We start from the raw sequence: 18,931 nt of genomic DNA on the forward strand, positions 1-18,931 counted from the left end.
TATTAAGATAACTGGTTTGGGACATTATCTAAAAGAGAATGGATGCTCTACAGAACATATTTGCATTCTTTCATAGTGGAATTTTTTAATGGGAAATTTATGAAATAGATTCATAGCCCAGGTGAACTTCATGTGGTAGATCAAGAGAAGGAAGATCTCTACATTGAGTTTAATCCTCATTGCTCTGGCCATCTCCAGGATTGATTTACTCTGGTTAGTATTACTAGATTGATTTGCATATGTGCTTTCACCAAGATTTATTGATAACTGAAAAACTTCTCAGAATTATTTACATCACCTGGACACTGAGCAATCATTTAAGCACCTGGTTTTCTACATGCCTCAGCATCTTTTATTTTCTCAAAATAACCTATTTTTCAAACTTTCTTTTTCTATGCCTAAAATGGAAACTTAAAGAAGTGGTTTTCATGCCCTTAATGTCTCTGGTTCTTTTAATTTTAATAATTATGATTTTTAATATACATGTTGATATCTGGATTGATAGATCTAAAAGAAACACTTCTAATATAAATAATCATCAACATATTTTCGAACTCTTTATTTCCCAACGTAATGTTCATACTCATACACTTCACTGTGACCCTGATTGTTTTCCCCCTGCTCATCTTCTCCCTGTAGAGACATTTGAAGACCATGCAGCTCAATGTCCAAGAATCCAGACATGTCAGCACCATAGCCCACACTAAGGCCCTGCAAATGGTGATTGTTTATTTCTTCATGTACCATTTGTTTCTGCCAATTCTGACACAAGTTTGAAAGTCTGAATTTCTGCATAAAATCTGATTATTCATTTTGGACAGGTCTCTATAATAGCATTTCCTTCTGTCCACTAATGTATGTTGATTCTGGGAAACAGGAAGCTATGGCAAAGCTCTCTCTCTCTCTCTCTCTCTCTCTCTCTCTCTCTCTCTCTCTCTTTGTTCTTGTGGCTAAGGTACTGCCATCCCAGAGATGTGGATCCTGGGGATTATGAATATTCTAAGTGGAATTCACATTACAAGATATTTTCGTTGTTGTTGTTTTGTTTTCTTGAGATAGCATTTCTCTTTAGCTTTGGAGTCTATCTTTGTCCTGGAACTAGCTCTTTTAAACCCCATGTAGCCACTGCTGGCGACAGATATGCTTGAACTTTGCCAGTAAACAATGAGCCTCATAGTAAAGTACAGAATAATAGAAATGGGTCAATTCAAGATGGAAGAGCTCGCCAAAAAGAAACTATGTTGTAGGAGGTCATGTGTCTCTTTACCAGCCACCCAGACTCCAGAAACAATCACACAGAAACCATATGATTTGAAATACTGTTTGGCCAATAGATTAAGCATATTTTTGGTAACTCATATTTTAAATTAATCTATTTCCATTCATCTGTGCATCGCCACATGTCTGTGGCTTATCCAGCAAGGTTCTGGCCAGCATCTGTCTCTGGCAGGGTTACTTGGCATATCACTGACACTGCCTTCTTTCTCCTGTTGGATAAATGTACATAGGCTTGGGAGAGAGAATAAAAAGAATATCACAATTATAAAAAGAAGTAAATGGTTTTAAAAAAACAAAACAAAGTCTTTAAAAGAGACATAGTACAGATAGTCATAGATTATAAGGAGTAAAGGAAAATAAACCACATCAAAATGGAAAATTAACAGAGAGTCTGCATTATGTATATTATTGTTATCTTTGAATTTTTTGACTGCGAAGAAGTTAAGTACAGAGAGACATTTCATTGTATGGGCTAAACCAGAATGTATATTATAAAGGTATCTTAACTTCAAAATTTGGGTCTAAGGATATGTTACTTTGGAAAAAAAAAGGTTCTTCTCCTGTTTCAGCAGCAGATAAGAACCTGTGGATTGCTTCCAGACTAATATGGTTTTATGGACCAAGACCACGTAAAAAGTTGCTGTGAACACCCCAAAAATACCCTAAAAATTACTTTGCCAAATAAACAGCAGGAAGCAGTTTGAAGAGAAATAACTATGCCCACATTCCCAAATATTGTCTAATTGTTTATTTATATTTAAAATGAGGTATGCTATAGAGATTTGCATTGGTATAAATCTTGATTTATTGATACATATTTAAGGTCAATTTTGTAATGCGTATATGTTTTTCTGATCTTGAATAAGGTATTGTGTTTCTGTAGCTCATTTAAAAATTGTAATGTATAATTCAGAAATATAAGTTAATAGATAATCATCTATAATAGTCAAGCTTATAGTAATGTTAGATTTTCTAAATGTATAAAGATACATTTCAGTTAGAAAGATATTCTTCAAATCTTTCAGAGACATTCAGAGCAGGCATTTTAATAATTTGGGACTTTTCATGACAATGTGACACATCTGCTCCTGGCAGCACAAGCTACTTCAAGAGGAAGATGGGCACTGAAGAGGCTCCTTATGGAGCTGATTAGCCATTTGAGCAAGAAACTGCTCTTCCCTGGGCTGCTTAACTGGACATGCAGGACCCAAAGAGAAATGACTGCTAAACTTGTCTAAAGGTGAGATTATTTTTCAGGGTTCCTGTTTCATGAAAGAGTATGCCAGACATTCTGCAGGAGACAAAAGAAAGTACCTGGAAAACTGCCAATATAGGCAGAACTATCTTTGAAATTTTCTGCTTTTTGGAAATGTCTGCTGGATACTATTGGGCCTGTAGGCTGAAGATGGATGCCCAATGATACAGAAAAAAGTTGGGGTGACTATCCAGGCAGCAAGATGTCTCTGTCAATTCTAGAGTTTTGGAAGTTGCTTACAATGTACTTCTTGTTTACTTAGGTAATATTATACATTTATATCCTTCTGGAGTCTTTGATAGAGTTGAAGAATTTATAATTATAGTTATAATTTTTTTTTGGTTATGATGAAAGATAAAGTAGATATATATAATGTAACTGTAATTCTTGCTTGATACCTGTTTTGTTATATGTTATTTTACTATGTTAAAAATAAAGCCTTCCTTTTTGTTTAAACAGAAAAGGGGAAATGGTATGGGAGATCCTTCTGTTTATATGTTGCTTTTATTCGATAATGAATAAAGAACTGACTTGGCCCATACCATGGGAGGAAAAGGGAAGACTTAGATAGACCTGATGGAGCTGCCAGATACAGATGCTGGAAATTTTATCCAATAAGTCACAACCTTGATTAATAGATTAATAGAAATGATTTAAATTAAGATAAGAATTATTCAACTAGAAGCCATAACTAATGGGCCAAGCAGTGATTTAACTAATACAGTTTTTCAAAATTTTTTATTGAGAAAAAGAAAAAAAAGTTTCTGCCTACTCCCAGCCTCCCATTTCCCTCCCCCTCCTCCCACTTTTCTCCCCCTCCCCCAACTCCTCTCCCCCTACCTCTTCAGTCCAAAGAGCAGTCAGGGTTCCCTGCCCTGTGGAAAGTCCAAGGTCCTCCCCCCTCCGTCCATATCTAGGAAGGTGAACATCCAAACTGGCTAGGCTCCCACAAAGCCAGAACATGAAGTAGGATCAAAACCCCATGCCATTTTTCTTGGCTTCTCATCAGCCCTCATTGTTCGCCATGTTCAGAGAGTCCGGTTTTTTCCCATGCTTTTTCAGTCCCAGTCCAGCTGGCCTTGGTGAGCTCCCAATAGATCAGCCCCACTGTCTCAGTGGGTGGGTGCACCCCTCGTGGTCCTGATTTCCTTGCTCATGTTCTCCCTCCTTCTGCTCCTCATTGGGACCTTGGGAGCTCAGTCCATTGCTCCAGTGTGGGTCTCTGTCTCTATCTCCATCCATCACCAGATGAAGGTTCTATGATGATATGCAAGATATTCGTCAGTATTGTTATAGGATAGAGTCATTTCAGGTTCCCTATCCTCAGCTGCCCAAAGAACTAACTGGGGACATTGCCTTGGGCTCCAGGGAGCCACTCTAGGTTCAAGTTTCTTGCCAACACTAAGGTGGCTCCCTTAACTAAGATTTGTGCTTCCATGCTCCCCTATCCCACCTTCCTTTATCCCAATCATCCTGTTTCCCCAAGTTCCCCCCATCCTCCCCTTCTCACTTTTCTCTCCCCATCTCCCCTTACCCCTATCCCACCCCAACCCCAAGATCCCATTTTTTTCCCCGGGAATTTTGTCTACTTCCCATAGCCAGGAGGATAACTATATGTTTTTCTTTGGGTTCACCTTCTTATTTAGCTTCTCTAGGATCGCGAATTATAGACTCCGTGACCTTTATTTATGGCTAGAAACCATTTATGAGTGAGTATATCCCTTGTGCATCTTTTTGGGTCTGGGTTAAGTCACAAAAAAAAAAAAAAAACCCTACACCAGTTTGGAATTTGATTAATAAAAACGTTATTTATTTAAGGGGGAAAACTTACAGATCACTGTCCTAGATAACAGCCCTCCATGTGACCAGGAACAGAGTCTAGCACCTGGAAGTGGGAGCTGGTAGCAAAAGAGCTAGCATAGGGCCACCACTGCTTTTTTTTTTGAATTTTTTTTAAATTTATTTATTTATTAAGGATTTCTGCCTCCTCCCCGCCACCGCCTCTCATTTCCCTCCCCCTCCCCCGATCAAGTCCCCCTCCCTCATCAGCTCGAAGAGCAATCAGGGTTCCCTGACCTGTGGGAAGCCCAAGGACCGCCCACCTCTATCCAGGTCTAGTAAGGTGAGCATCCAAACTGCCTAGGCTCCCCCAAAGCCAGTACGTGCAGTAGGATCAAAAACCCACTGCCATTGTTCTTGAGTTCTAGTGTGGCGGTTTCTCAGGAAATTCGGGATCAACCTACCCCTGGATCCAGCAACACCACTCTTGGGAATATACCCAAGAGAGGCCCTATCATACCACCACTGCTTTTTAAAGCAAAAGAGACCATGAGACCGTGCCCTAGTGGGCTGGTATCTTAAAGGCTATTGGCTGAAGGAGCAGAATGTGCTCGCACAGCATGAGGTATCAATTAACTTAATTTGTAAGAGGTAGTTAGTAATAAGCCTGAACAATAGAACAAACAGTTTATAATTAATATCAGCCTCTGTGTGTCTATTTGGTAATGAACAGCTTCAGGACTAGATGGGACAGAAACTTCTGTATACAGAGAATATACATGAAAGTGGATTAAATTTGACCTGATTGGATTAAGAAAGCATCATATTAGAATTATAATTTAGGGACGTTAGTATCAGGGATTATTCGCAGTATCCAGAAGATCAAGGTTACAAAATTCATTGTAATGTGCATTAGTATCTGAATGATATATTAATGTGAGCTTATTTTCATAATTGTTAATGAAATCAAGTATTTTATCTCAATTATTTTAGCAGAATTTTCTTTAAATTCTTGCTAAATACTTGCCTTATAGAATTCTGGTTATTTCTCAACATTTTACAAAGTTATAGTGTGTAAATTTCATTTAGGAAACAATATCAGAAAAAAATAAGTGTTTTAATAGGAAAAGAGAATCACTAAATAACCCATAGCTATTAGATCTTGTCTGTGTTCAATCCTATAATGATCTCAACTACTTATTTAAGATTTGAAGAATGACTTTTCTACACTAATATGGAAAATCACTCTGTAAAATTTTTCTATACTCTTTGAATCTTAATTTTAAAAATTACAGATGTCTGTCAACAGAAGACTGGATTTAAAATAGTATATTTACACAAGCAAGTATTTCTCAGGTGTTAAAGAAAATGACATCATGAAATTTGAACACGAATAGAACTAGGAAAAAATTATCTTGAGTGATAGCTTAGATCCAGAAAAATAAATACAGTGTTTATTCACTTATATGTGGATTAGTCTTTGAATAAATTATATCCAGGCTATAATCCATAGGCCAAAAGTGGTTAGGTATAGAGGACATTATTAGGGAGACACATGAAACTCCCTGGCAGGGGTAAACAAGAATAGATTTAAATGGAGGACTGGGAGTAAGGGTGAGAATTGGAGAATTGGGAGGGAAGGTTGAGGAGAGATAGAATTTAGGAAGAAAATATGGGGAGAGACAGCTAGGATTGAGAAGCAATTGAAGGATGGCATGGAAACCTAGCACAGTGGAAACTTCCTAAAATATATTTAAAGGCAGTCCTAATAAAGTCTCAAAATAATAAGTGAGTCTCTGGTTCTTGTGCCTTCTCTTGGTGATCTTTTCCTTCTCTTGGTTCATCTTGTTCAACTTCAATGCGATACATTTTTTAAAATCTTGTATTTCATTTTGTTATGTTTTGTTGTTATCTCTTAGAAGACTGTTGTTTTCTAATGAGAGACAGAAAAAGAGAGGGTCTGTATGGGAGAGGAAGTGGGGAACAACTGGGAAGAGTAGAGGGAGGGCAAAAGTAAATCAGGATATATCACACAAGTATAGAATCTATTTTTAATAAAGGGGGAAAATTCCCTGATAATTGTTACAGATCTGTGTGTATTCTAAATTTAAAATTACAGCCTTATTTTGATATAGCATTGCATACAATATGGTGATAGATAAGATTACCTAAGTTTCTTGATAAGATATGAAGATTATATAAACTCTTGGAAATAAAATCTATAAAATCAGTCATTTAAATAGAATATAAAAATATTAATTCAAAATTTTTTACAAAAATAAATGTGTTTTATGCTAATTCATAGCATTAGTTTTAAATTTTAGAATTCTTGAAATCTTTTATCATATTCAGGGACGTGTAACTGCCATTTTGGTATTTTATTCTGCAAAACAATTCTCCATGAGACATCACAATCCATTTTTGTTTTAATGTCTAAAACTGCCAAATCATAAAGGATACCCAAGAACTAATTACTATACCTACAGTTCAGAATATTGATAAGACCATGTCAGAGATGCTTCTCTTTGCAGTAGCAAAACAATTTTTCTATGCTTATATTTTTGAATTAAAACCTCCTATGAAATTATTATTAATATTTTACCTCTAATAAATTAAAATTTTGATATATATTAATATTTTTATATGAAACACTGCCTTTTCCCTATATTAAGCAATGTGACATACACATTTGTTTGCATTAGTGAAATTTGAAACCTTCCAATAAAAATTGAAATTCTGCAATTATACACAATGTAATGATAGTTATCACTCAAAGGGGAAGCAATAAAATGCAATTGTTTCAAAAATAACTTGTATAAAATTTACCAAGCCAGAAAATAACTGATTCATATATTTTTAAAACATTGATATAAAACATTGAGATAAATTTAAATTTTTTTCTTTTGAAAATAGTTTTTATGCAATATATTCTGATTATAGTTCCTCTTCCCCAAGCAGTCTCAGATTCTCTCCACCTTCCCTACCCACCCAAATCCATACTTTTCTTGTTCTCTCTCATTAGAAAACACCCAGGCATCTAAAAAATAATAATAAGTAAAATAAGATAAATTAAAATTATCCTTAGTGGCTTCATTTAAAATATATTTTCAAAAAATGATTTGACTATTTCCTATATATTCCTGTACATTGAAACTATTACTAAAGTGCTTGTTTGAGATTTAATCCTCAGTGTGTCTGTTATAAATCACTAGTGAAAATGTAACCATTCAGTGGCTCTGTATAGAGCAAATTATGTATATCACATTTTAGGCATGAAAATAAGCTCATATATTATATGAAAAAACAGGCAAACACTTACAGAAATTGCAAGAGAGTCTGTATTCATTTGCATGCCAGCAATAGTATTCGTATTCCACCCTAACCCCAGCCTGAATGAATTCCTTGCTTGGAAAGGTAATAAGTTATGTTTTATTGAGCGATATTTGGAGAATAAGAATATGCTTCACAAATGATCTACTGAATTCATCCTTGAGTATGCCTGGAACTTTTCTGTTGGCAAACTAATCACAAAATATGCAAAAACTTTAGTCCAGTCTAAAAACTGGATGCTGATAGAATATTAGATCAGAGAAGTTACGACCAGTTTGATTAGTCAGGGATTTATTTTCCCTCACAATGACTTATCATTTCCACACTGGAGAACAAAAACAACCAAAACAAAACAAAAACATATGTGACACCATAAGATAAAATAAAATATTATATATATATACACACACACACATTGTATATGTGTATGTATGTATATATGTGATATATAATCACAAAACAATTGTGTCTTCTCTCTTTTTTGCATGGAAATTGTTAAAAAATATGCATATTGAGCAAACACAGTTGCTAAGACCATAGGAAGACAGGTGCCAAAATGTTTGGTTACCATCTAAGTGTCTAACCATCACCCATATGAAAAGCCAGGCATGGCTGTTTATGCTCACAAACCACAAACTGGAAAAGACAGGCAGATTCTGAGAGATTGCTGGTCAGTCAGCCTAGGCAAAACAGCAAGCCTTGGGGGCAAGACGAGACTCTATCTTAAAGTGATGTGGGAAGGTCATATGTCAATCTGTTGATTTCATTGGTTAACAAAGAAACTGCCTTGGTCCATTTGATAGGCCAGCCCTTAGGTGGGTGGAGTAGACAGAACAGAATACTGAGTAGAAGGAAGTGAGGTCAGAGATGATGAAGCAAGCTGCCAGGTCAGACATGCTGAATCTTTCCCGGTAAGACACCACCTCGTGGTGCTACACAGATTACTAAATATGGGTTAAGCAAGATATGAGAGTTAGCCAAGAAGAGGCTAGATATAACGAGCTAGGCAGTGTTTAAAGGAATACAGTTTGTGTGTTGTTATTTCGGGTGTAAAGCTATCTGTGTGGGAGTTGGGCGGGATGAAAAACAGGCCCACTCGCCTCCTTCTACATTAAAGGAATAAGGTAGAGACTGACAGAGAATGGCATCCAATATCCTTTTCTGAACTTTACAAGCACATGCCTGCTCACTCACTTGTGTGCACTGCACACACACACACACACACACACACACACACACACACACATTTCTCAGTGCAATACTAAGATTAACTAATGAAAACACATGCTTATTATGATACAAGTAGATACATAGATAAGTGGAATTGAATTTAAACCACATGAAAATATGTGCAGATAAATCTATCTGGTTTATGAAAGAGTTGCCAAAGAGTATATATTTTATACAAATCAGTTTCTTTAACAAATGGTGCTAGGAAACAGGGTGTTCACAAACATCAAGCTGAAAATATATCCCTATCTGTCATTTTGGAAATAAAAAGGAATGAAATAAAATGAATAAATTAAAACTTGAATGTAAAACAAACAAAACTAAAAGTCTCATAATAGTTATTTTTAATTTTTTAAAATTTTTACTACTGTTGCAGCAAAATACCCAATATTAAGAGTATAACAGAGAGGAAGGGTATTATTTTTACCTATGGTCCGAGGGTGCAGTCCATCATGGCACTCATGGCAATGAGAGCAGTTGCAGATGAGAAGTGCTGGTGACTGCTCTTCCTTTCTTTTGTTCATTCTATGACCTCAGTCCACAGCATGGTTCTCCTCACATTTTGGTGGGTCTTCTCACTCAGCTAAACCATTTTGGAAGGACCTTCACAGTCACATTGTCCTAAATTCCACCAAGATTAACCTTCTGATACTACCAGAAGAAAATGAAAGAGAGATACCTTCAAATTGTATACATAGTAGACAACTTTCTTAAAAGGAGTATAACTGCTTTGAAAATAATAATTCACACCGAGGATTCGACCAAATTAAAAAGATCCTGCACAAGAGAAGAAACAACCAACATTGTGAAAGGGCATCTTAAAGAGTGGGAGAAAACCTTTGTAGGCTACACAAGTGAACAGAGACTCATTAGCCAGAGTAAACAAAGAAATAAAATAAAATGCCAAAGTAACAAATATATTAATACATAAGTTCTTTATACAGTTTGGATAGGAAGTGTTCCTACCCACAAGGCTTATGTGCTGATTCCTGGTCTCTTCTGGTGAATCTAATTATTGAGAATTGATCTTATTTATGTCTTTTATCAAGCTAAGAGGTCAATAACTTGATAGTTTAACATATAGGTGAAACATATGAGAAGTATATGATGTCTGATTTTCATGGGAGTACATGAAAAAATTGTTAATCCCAGATACATCAATAAAAACAGGCAAAAAAAATTAATTCTGCCCAATATGGCTTGGGCATGATTTTTCTTATGGTTACTCATAGAAACAAAGGCAACTCACAGACATAACATTGAAAAAGAATTTTTCTCCATTAATTTTTTTTTGTTTTATTTTTTTGAGACAGGTTTCTCTGTATCTTTGGAGCCTGTCCTGGAACTAGATCTTGTAGGCTAGGTTAGCTTCGAATTTACAGAGATCTGACTGCCTCTGCCTTCTGAGTGCTGGGATTAAATGTGTATGCCACCACCGCCAAGTAAAAGTCGAAATAACAATAGCATGTCACACTTGGAGCTTAAAGTTTCATAACACACCACTCTTCCTCCAGGATTTTGATTATTTTTTTCTATCTCTGTGAGGGTTTTGGACCTTTAAGAAAGTAGTATAAATGTAGGATATGTTATGTCATTTAGAGTTGTCATGAATCTCACAGTCACTGCCACCCATTGCTATAAGGAGTTACCTTTAACAAGGCTAAGAACCGGTGGTGGTGAACAACTTTAATCCCAGTACTCCGGAGGCAGAGGCAGGTGGATCTCTGTGAGTTCGAGGACAGCCTGGTCTACAAGAGCTAGTTCTAGGACAGGAATCAAAAGCTATGGAGAAACCCTGTCTCGATAAAAAACAAAAACAAAACAACAACAACAACAAAAAAAAAGGCTAACAACCAATCGTAAATATCACTATAGAATGCAGTTTGACAGAAACAGATCTATGCATCTATTTAACAAAATGTGGCCAGTAGCATCCCCACTAAGTCCTATAATCTCCTTAGTTTGTTTTTCTATACATGGGCTTTGTTTTGTGAAGTGGGATGTTGATATAATTGGAAAACAATGGCTTGCACACAATAATAATCATGTCACTGTTACACCACTGGGCATTTCTTGGCATTCTGAAAGCACTAACAGTAACAGGCTTTTTAATTATCAAGCAGGACCATGAATGACAGTTCTGAAACTACCTGCATAGTATTCTCTGCCATTCACAAGAACTAGCCATGGAACTTCCAACTTAGATACAGCTCAGTTTTTCAATGTCCTGAAACCAGAGCAGTAGATAGCTGTGGCTAGGTCATACCATCTAGTTCTCACGTAAGACCAGCAGCAACTGCAGTGTCTGGCACTGCATGAATGCGCTCAGGGAACTTTATAAAAACTAATAAGGAGGTAGCACTACTCTGGGCATATAAATTTTATTTAATCATATATGACAACTCAGAGGGTTTTTTTCAATTCACACAAGACATCTTTATTTAAATTATTCCATTGTTGCTTTCTATTTATGGCCATGGGCTGCTAGATAGTCTAACTTTGTAGGGTATCATCTGCACCTTACTCAACCGAAAATTCCTGATACTTTCACTGTTGTGCTCCACCTCTGCAACCTAAGCAGACTGATTTCTGATCATTGTTTATTTAAGTGTAATGATGCTGCTTTCAAGTACTGTATGTGTGTGAGTATGTGAATGTGCATTAGAATTATATATATATGTGTATATATATATGTATATATATACATCATATGTGTGTGTGTTAGCATTATATGATATATGCTTTTTATAAAAGGTTGGTTGGGTAAGATCTCTGCAGGTGAACTACCCAATGTCATTAGCAAGGGTAAAACATCTTGTTATTCAGTAGTTAATGTGAATATGAGGAGAGAGAAAATATTAGCAAGGTACCCTATAAAATGAAAGATGATATCATTGGAATCAATTATTCTGTCTACAGAGCTCATTTTGAGTGGAGATGACTGATGGGAGATGCTATCTTAGTTATTTTTTTCTATTCCACAAGTACTCTCCATGATCTTTATACCTCTACTTGATCCTTGGGTACTACTAGGTTTATTTTCCTATAGACAAGAAGCTCATCAGGATTGGATGATACTGTTTCAACTGTTTCAGGACCATAGGTTTTGTCATGGATATAGGTTATAATCTCCTTGGTATGATAGGATTTGGGATAGTGTAGTAACCAATATTGAATCTCTTGGGCATGCCTTGAATTCTCACAGAGCCCTGGAATTTGGTGGAAAATCATCTACTGGAAAAAATTTTGTTCCACCCTACCTCAGTATCCACCTCATTGCCACTTGTGTTCCTCAATGCTTCTAAGAAGCCATACATACCCAGATTGGTATCTATCCAAAAAAGACTAGTTTTCAGATTACTAGTGCCCAAAAATTCTGCAAATCTGTATTTGGCCTTCTGTAGCACTGCATGCTCCTCACCTTTAACCTTCAGGCAACATCTCCCCTGAAAGGTTCTTTCAGGCCCATAAACTTTTCTTCCTTCAGAACACCCGGTAATACCCTATTTTTTTCTGCCCATAAAGTAAAGGACGCTTGAAGGATTTGTATCTTGTAAAGATTGTGTCCCATCATGGGGCTCGGTAAACTTTCAGAAGCCTCTTATTTAGTCATGTGAATTAGCTAACACTGCTTCCCTCATACATAGTTCCTTAAGTCTACTGAAGTTTATTAAATACATGTCTAATTTTACTCCCTTCCTCATACCCCCTCAGTCATGTGAAGTAGCAAGCTGATACAGTGATCTCATCCTCTGCTTTATCAAATTTACCTGACAAATCAAAGGATGATACACTAGCACTGTCCACATGTCTGCTTTCCATTTTAATTGATCTTTTACAGAGACAAATGCATTTCTATGCATACAGCTGCCACAGAACTGAAAGTCTTGTCACCACAGGAAGGCCAATGCAGCTTCACGACAATCTTGTTTTGTATGTATTACTTTATCAGATTACAGTGTATTTTCTGATCCAGCCTTTTTATGCATCATCTTCATATTCTGTTTGTGGACTGGACTCATCAATTATATATAGAAGATATATAAAATAAAATACCTCGGATTTATCTTATGGACTTTTTACCTACAGTGAGGTTAGATATCATTCCATGTCACAAGGAGGATAGCAACATTATAATTACCCCCACAGTTGTTTACACTCATATGGTTTAGCTTCTGTTGTATATCTTATCATCCAAGTCACGAGCAATGTAAGTTTCCTATATACTCATTTTCAGGTCTCTGAGTACCTGATGAAGTACCAAATGTGGAATGATTTTTTTTCTTGGGAGGTGTAAACTATATCTATTATTTCCAGATAATGCACTAACGGGAGATCAAAGGAACAATTTCACTCATCCAGCTTAGTGAATTAATGACTATAACTGAAGTTACTTATAAGAACATGATTTCTGGATTTCTTATAGGAACATGGACAAAATATGGACACCTTCACTTTGAAAGAAGAATAATTCTCCAGCAATTATTAAATAACTATTTATTCTCAGATGGGACCACTGTCCTAGTTAGGGTTTCTTTTGCTGTGAAGAATAACCATGGTAAATCTTATAACAAAACATTTAATTGGTGCAGCTTACTACAGTTTCGGAAGTTCAGTCTGTTATCATGGCGGAGAGCATGGCAGTGTGAAGGCAGACATGGTGCTGACTTCATCTTGATCAAAGAGCAATGGGAAGTGAAGTGAGACTGGTTGGTATCTTGAGGTAGGAAACCTCAAAGTCTACCCCCACAATGATATACTTCCTTCAACAGGGCCAGACTTACTCCACAAAGCCAAACCTCCTAATACTGTGACTCCCTATGCGCATATGGGGGCAAATTATATTAAAACCAACATATTCTACACCCTGGTCTCTATAAGCATTTAGCAGTTTATCATAACACAAAATGCATCAGTCCAATTTAAAAAGTCTTCATAGTATACCAAAGTCTTAATATTGTTTAAAATTCCAATGTCATTTTTTCCCTGAGATTCATGCAATCTCTTAACTGCAATGCCATATAAGATCAACATCAAAAAAGCAATCTCATATTTCCAAGATATAAAGGCACAGGATATACATTACCATTCTAAAGTGTAGGGAAGGGAGCAAAGCAAGGGAATACTGGGGAAAAAGCAATATTATAAACCAGCTGGGCAAACTCTAAAGTCTGCATATCGATGTCTGAGGTCAAAATCAATTAAGATCTCCAATTCTGCTCAGTCTTATTAAATGCAACATTTTTTCTCTCTCTCAGGCTGGTTCCACTCACGGCTAGCAGCATTCTTTGGCAGATATCCCATGACTCTACCATCTCTAACATTTTGGGGTCTCCGAGGCAATCCAGGCTTCAACTTCACCACCTTATGCCACGGCCTCTCTACCAGGCATCTGGAAACAGCCCTGATACATGCCTGACCTCAGCAGCTTTCTTAATCTTGGGAGCAAAATTCACAGCTCCATTGTTTTATCCTTAGCTCCAGAACTATGTGGCTGAAGCTTATAAGTTCTGCTGCTTACTGGGCTTGGAACATCTCCCCCTTGTTCAATTACACATTCATCAGCTTTCTGTCCTTCACGGCCTAAACTTCACTGTCCTAAAACTAAATGTCTAAACTAGTCTGGCCTCAAACTCAGAGATCTGCCAGCCTCTGCCTTCCAACTGTTGGGATTAATGGTTTGTACCACCACACCCAGATCTAAGATTTTTAAATCCTGACTTACAAGCTGGAGATTTAGCTGGGTGGGATCTTGTTCTGAGGTTACCACTCCCTTTATTCCATACCTTAATGTTTATCTCCTTGAACACAGCACCTAATTCCATTTCTTTTCTCCTCAGGATTTACATTTTCTGGCTCCTTTTCATGATAAATATTCATTAGAATTACCACTAATAACCATATGACCCAGTCTATACTAGGTTGTATTGAGATTTCCTCCACCAAAAGAATTAATCCAAATCTCCAAACTTTAGACTCAGGCACACTGTTCAGACAAGGAAAAAACGCAGCCAATTTCTTCATAAAAATGTCACAAGAATAATATTTAGGCAACATATTATCACAATCTCCTACCCAGAAAAGCATTTAGTACATCTTCAAGAATCTTCATTTAAGTCTATAACATATATTTGAATGTTTTTACACAATTGCTTAACAACTAGAACATTACTAAGAATGAGGTCAGATCATAATATGCGTAGAAAAGCAGAATATATAGAATTATCAAAATCAGGGGTTTCATTCAAAGTAAAAGTAGAGCTAGTAGTAGTCACTGTAGTAGTAATATGTGATCCATTGCTCAGCATTTGTAAATAATGCTATCTTATTAGGTTGCAGAGTTAGTAGAAAGAATTAAAAGTAATTTTGATTTTGTAATGCTGATTTCATAAAATTAAGTAACAGGTTACCTTCACATACAAGGAAAGAAATAAAAAAATTGCAAATGAGCCCATCTTTATTTGCATTCTAGCATATTGGAATTCAGTAGTTCATTCATCTCTATGGACTGACATGTTACACACACAGCACCTAGAGAAGTTCAGTCAAGCTGGAGGGAAAATGTAAGATTTTTATACTAAAACTAAAAGTAAGTCACAAGTAAATTTTCATTTTTATATTTTAACACTGTGTATGTACTTTCTTTAATACAGAATATTTCTGAATTTTACAATAACCCACTAAGAAATATTCATCTTTGGAAACTGATTTTTGGGGTCACCTAAAGAATGGCTACTATTCTACAGAACATACTTACAATCATTTTCCTTGTTGAGTTCTTCATTGGAAATTTGGGGAATGGATTCATAGCGCTGGCTAACTGTGTGGACTCTGTCAAGAGAAGAAAGATTCCTTCGGTGGATCAGATCCTCACTGCTCTGGCCATCTCCAGATTCTCTCTACTATGGGTTATATTTCTAGATTGGTTAGTGTGTATAAAATTCTCCCCCTCATTCCTGACTAGAAACATATTAAGAATTACTCAGATTTCCTGGAATATAAGCAATCATTTCAGCATCTGGCTTGCTACTAGTCTCAACATCTTTTATTTTCTCAAGATAGCCCCTTTTTCTAACTCTCTATTCCTCTACCTAAAATGGAAAATTAAAAGGGTGGTTTTGGAGACGCTCCTGAAAGGAGCCCACGTTGCGGCGTCTGAGGGGGAAAGTGTGGCATTATGGTTTCTGTGCTGTCCTACGAAAGCCTGGTGCATGCCGTGGCCGGAGCCGTGGGAAGTGTGACTGCTATGACAGTGTTCTTTCCCTTGGATACTGCTAGACGTCGACTTCAGGTTGATGAGAAAAGAAAGTCAAAAACTACTCATGCAGTGCTCCTGGAGATTATTAAAGAAGAAGGCCTCCTGGCACCATACCGAGGGTGATTTCCAGTTATCTCCAGTCTCTGCTGCTCCAATTTTGTCTATTTCTACACTTTTAATAGCCTCAAAGCAGTATGGGTCAAAGGTCAACGTTCTTCTACAGGAAAAGATCTGGTGGTTGGATTTGTTGCAGGAGTGGTGAATGTGCTGCTGACTACTCCACTCTGGGTGGTGAACACCAGACTGAAGTTGCAAGGGGCAAAATTTCGGAATGAAGACATTATACCAACTAACTACAAAGGCATTATCGATGCATTCCACCAGATTATTCGAGATGAAGGAGTCTTGGCTCTGTGGAATGGCACCTTCCCCTCCTTGCTGTTGGTCTTCAACCCTGCCATCCAGTTCATGTTCTACGAAGGCTTAAAACGGCAGCTTTCAAAGAAGCGGATGAAGCTCTCCTCTCTGGATGTGTTCCTCATTGGGGCAGTAGCCAAAGCGGTGGCCACCACAGTCACGTACCCATGCAGACGGTGCAGTCGATTCTGAGGTTTGGCCGTCATAGACTAAACCCAGAAAACAGAACCCTGGGGAGTCTTCGGAATGTTCTCTATCTTCTTCACCTGCGAGTCAAGCGCTTTGGAATAATGGGACTCTACAAAGGCCTTGAAGCCAAGCTGCTCCAGACCGTGCTCACAGCTGCCCTCATGTTCCTGGTGTATGAGAAACTGACAGCTGCTACCTTCACTGTAATGGGCCTGAAGAGCACACACAAGCACTGAGGTCCTCCACGGAGCAGTGTGGAGATGCACATGCTGCACAGAGAAGAGTGGGGCTCTCCTCTCCTCTCCTCTCCTCTCCTCTCCTCTCCTCTCCTCTCCTCTCCTCTCCTCTCCTCTCCTCTCCTCTCCTCTCCTCTCCTCTCCTCTCCTCTCCTCTCCTCTCCTCTCCCCTCCCCTCCCCTCCCCTCCCCTCCCCTCCCCTCCCCTCCCCTCCCCTCCCCCCTCTCCCTCTCCCTCCCCTCCCCTCCCCTCCCCTCCTCTCCTCTCCTCTCCTCTCCCCTCCCCTCCCCTCCCCTCCCCTCCCCTCCCCTCCCCTCTCCCCTCCCCTCCCCTCCCCTCCCCTCCCCTCCCCTCCCCTCCCCCCCCTCCCCTCCCCTCCCCTCCCCTCCCTCTCCTCTCCTCTCCTCTCCTCTCCTCTCCTCTCCTCTCCTCTCCTCTCCTCTCCTCTCCTCTCCTCTCCTCTCCTCTCCTCTCCTCCTCTCCTCTCCTCTCCTCTCTCTTCTGGTTCCATCCGCACCACAGTCATTCCTGTCATTGGCTCGAAAGGCTCCAAAGGCTAAACAAGGAGTAGAGTTGGCTAGGCCTATTGCCAACTTAATTTTTATGGTGTTTGCTTGGATTTGGGGGTGGAGGTTAGACTAATATTGAAATATTGAAAACCTGAAAATGTAAGTTTGAGGGTGTTTATTAATTTTCGCAAGGGGTATGGACTTTCCGCCTGAAGTTTTTCTCAACTTTGCCACTTGTTCTCTTTCCCCGAACGCAGGTTCTGACAAGTCTAACGTACCTTCTCAATACTTTTATGTGTCTTAATCTTGGTAAAGGTTTTCCTCACTGAAATAACATGATGACTGTGCCATGGGCATGACTTTATTTCTGTTTGACTCTTCTCCTCCTGCTCAATGAGAGTTAAGTGAGCTATTTATTTTGTGGGGAAAACGAAAATGATTAATCCTAAATAATTTTCTTAAAATTTGTAAATGACAATTATTCCTTAGTGTTTGATATAGTTTTTTAAAACACATATTTATTTTGGAATTGTCTTTTATTATAAAAAAAAAAGTCCTGATGTTGTATGTCCACCCATGCGAGCTCCAATCAGACTCAATAAACTGTCAGCGCGCGCACACACACACACACACACACACACACAAACACAAAAAAAAAAAGGGTGGTTTTGATTGCATTGTTGCTATCACTGGTCCTTCTGTTTTTGAATATTTTTCTAGTAATCAAACATATTGATACCTGGATTGATGGATACAAAAGAAACACATCTGACAGTTTAAGTTCAAGTTTTGTAGAATATCCCAGGTTTATTTTATTGCCAAGTTTAATGTTCACATTGATACCTTTTGGTGTATCCTTGACAGTGTTCCTCCTCCTAATCATCTCCCTTTGGAAACACATCAAGAAAATGCAGTATTACACCAAAGGATGTAGAGATGTCAGAACTTTGGCTCACATCACAGCCTTGCAGAATTTAGTTGTCTTCCTCCTATTTTACATCACTTTCTTTCTGTCTCTAGTTGTGGAATTGTGGACATTTGATATAGAGAAAGAGCTGACTCTTCTGTTTCTAAGGGTTGCTATAACTATATTTCCTTCCATACACTCATATGTCTTCATTCTGGGGCACAGTAAGCTGAGACAGGACTTGTTTTCTGTATTGTAGTGGCTGAAGTATTGGTGTAAACATATGTAAAATTTAGATCCATAAATCAGTCTACATGTCAGTTTGACTATTTTATAGGAGAATAGGTTCAAAAGAAATTATTGAATTTCTAAATCTGTGCTTTTCATATATATATTACAAAACAAAGCCAGGCAGTGGTAGTGCACTTCTATAATCCCAGCACTCAGGTAGGCAGAGTCAGGCAGATCTCTGTAAACTGAACACTAGCTTGGTCTACAGAGTGAGTTCTAGGACATCCAGAGATACACAGAGAAAACCTGTTT

General features: G+C 37.9%; 1 protein-coding gene and 1 pseudogene across 1 annotated transcript; both read left to right on the top strand.

The window, feature by feature from the left end:
* The first annotated feature begins 15,600 nt into the window (after positions 1–15,600).
* Positions 15,601–18,647, top strand: LOC142855909 (taste receptor type 2 member 14-like). Its single transcript, XM_075982517.1, has 2 exons — positions 15,601–15,994; positions 18,154–18,647. Exons 1-2 carry the CDS (start codon positions 15,601–15,603, stop codon positions 18,645–18,647), a joined length of 888 nt encoding a protein of 295 aa, XP_075838632.1.
* On the top strand, positions 15,990–17,038 carry LOC142855908 (peroxisomal membrane protein PMP34 pseudogene; annotated as a pseudogene).
* Positions 18,648–18,931: the final 284 nt, after the last annotated feature.

Source organism: Microtus pennsylvanicus, chromosome 8 (genome assembly GCF_037038515.1).
Source record: "Microtus pennsylvanicus isolate mMicPen1 chromosome 8, mMicPen1.hap1, whole genome shotgun sequence".
Classification (NCBI taxonomy): Eukaryota; Metazoa; Chordata; class Mammalia; order Rodentia; family Cricetidae; genus Microtus; species Microtus pennsylvanicus.

Excerpts from the sequence above, each read along its gene's own strand:
- LOC142855909 (XM_075982517.1), top strand. The coding sequence starts at position 15,601 with ATGGCTACTATTCTACAGAACATACTTACAATCATTTTCCTTGTTGAG. Across the intron at positions 15,995-18,153 it reads AATTAAAAGGGTGGTTTTGG|TTGCATTGTTGCTATCACTG; the intron begins AGACGCTCCTGA and ends GGGTGGTTTTGA.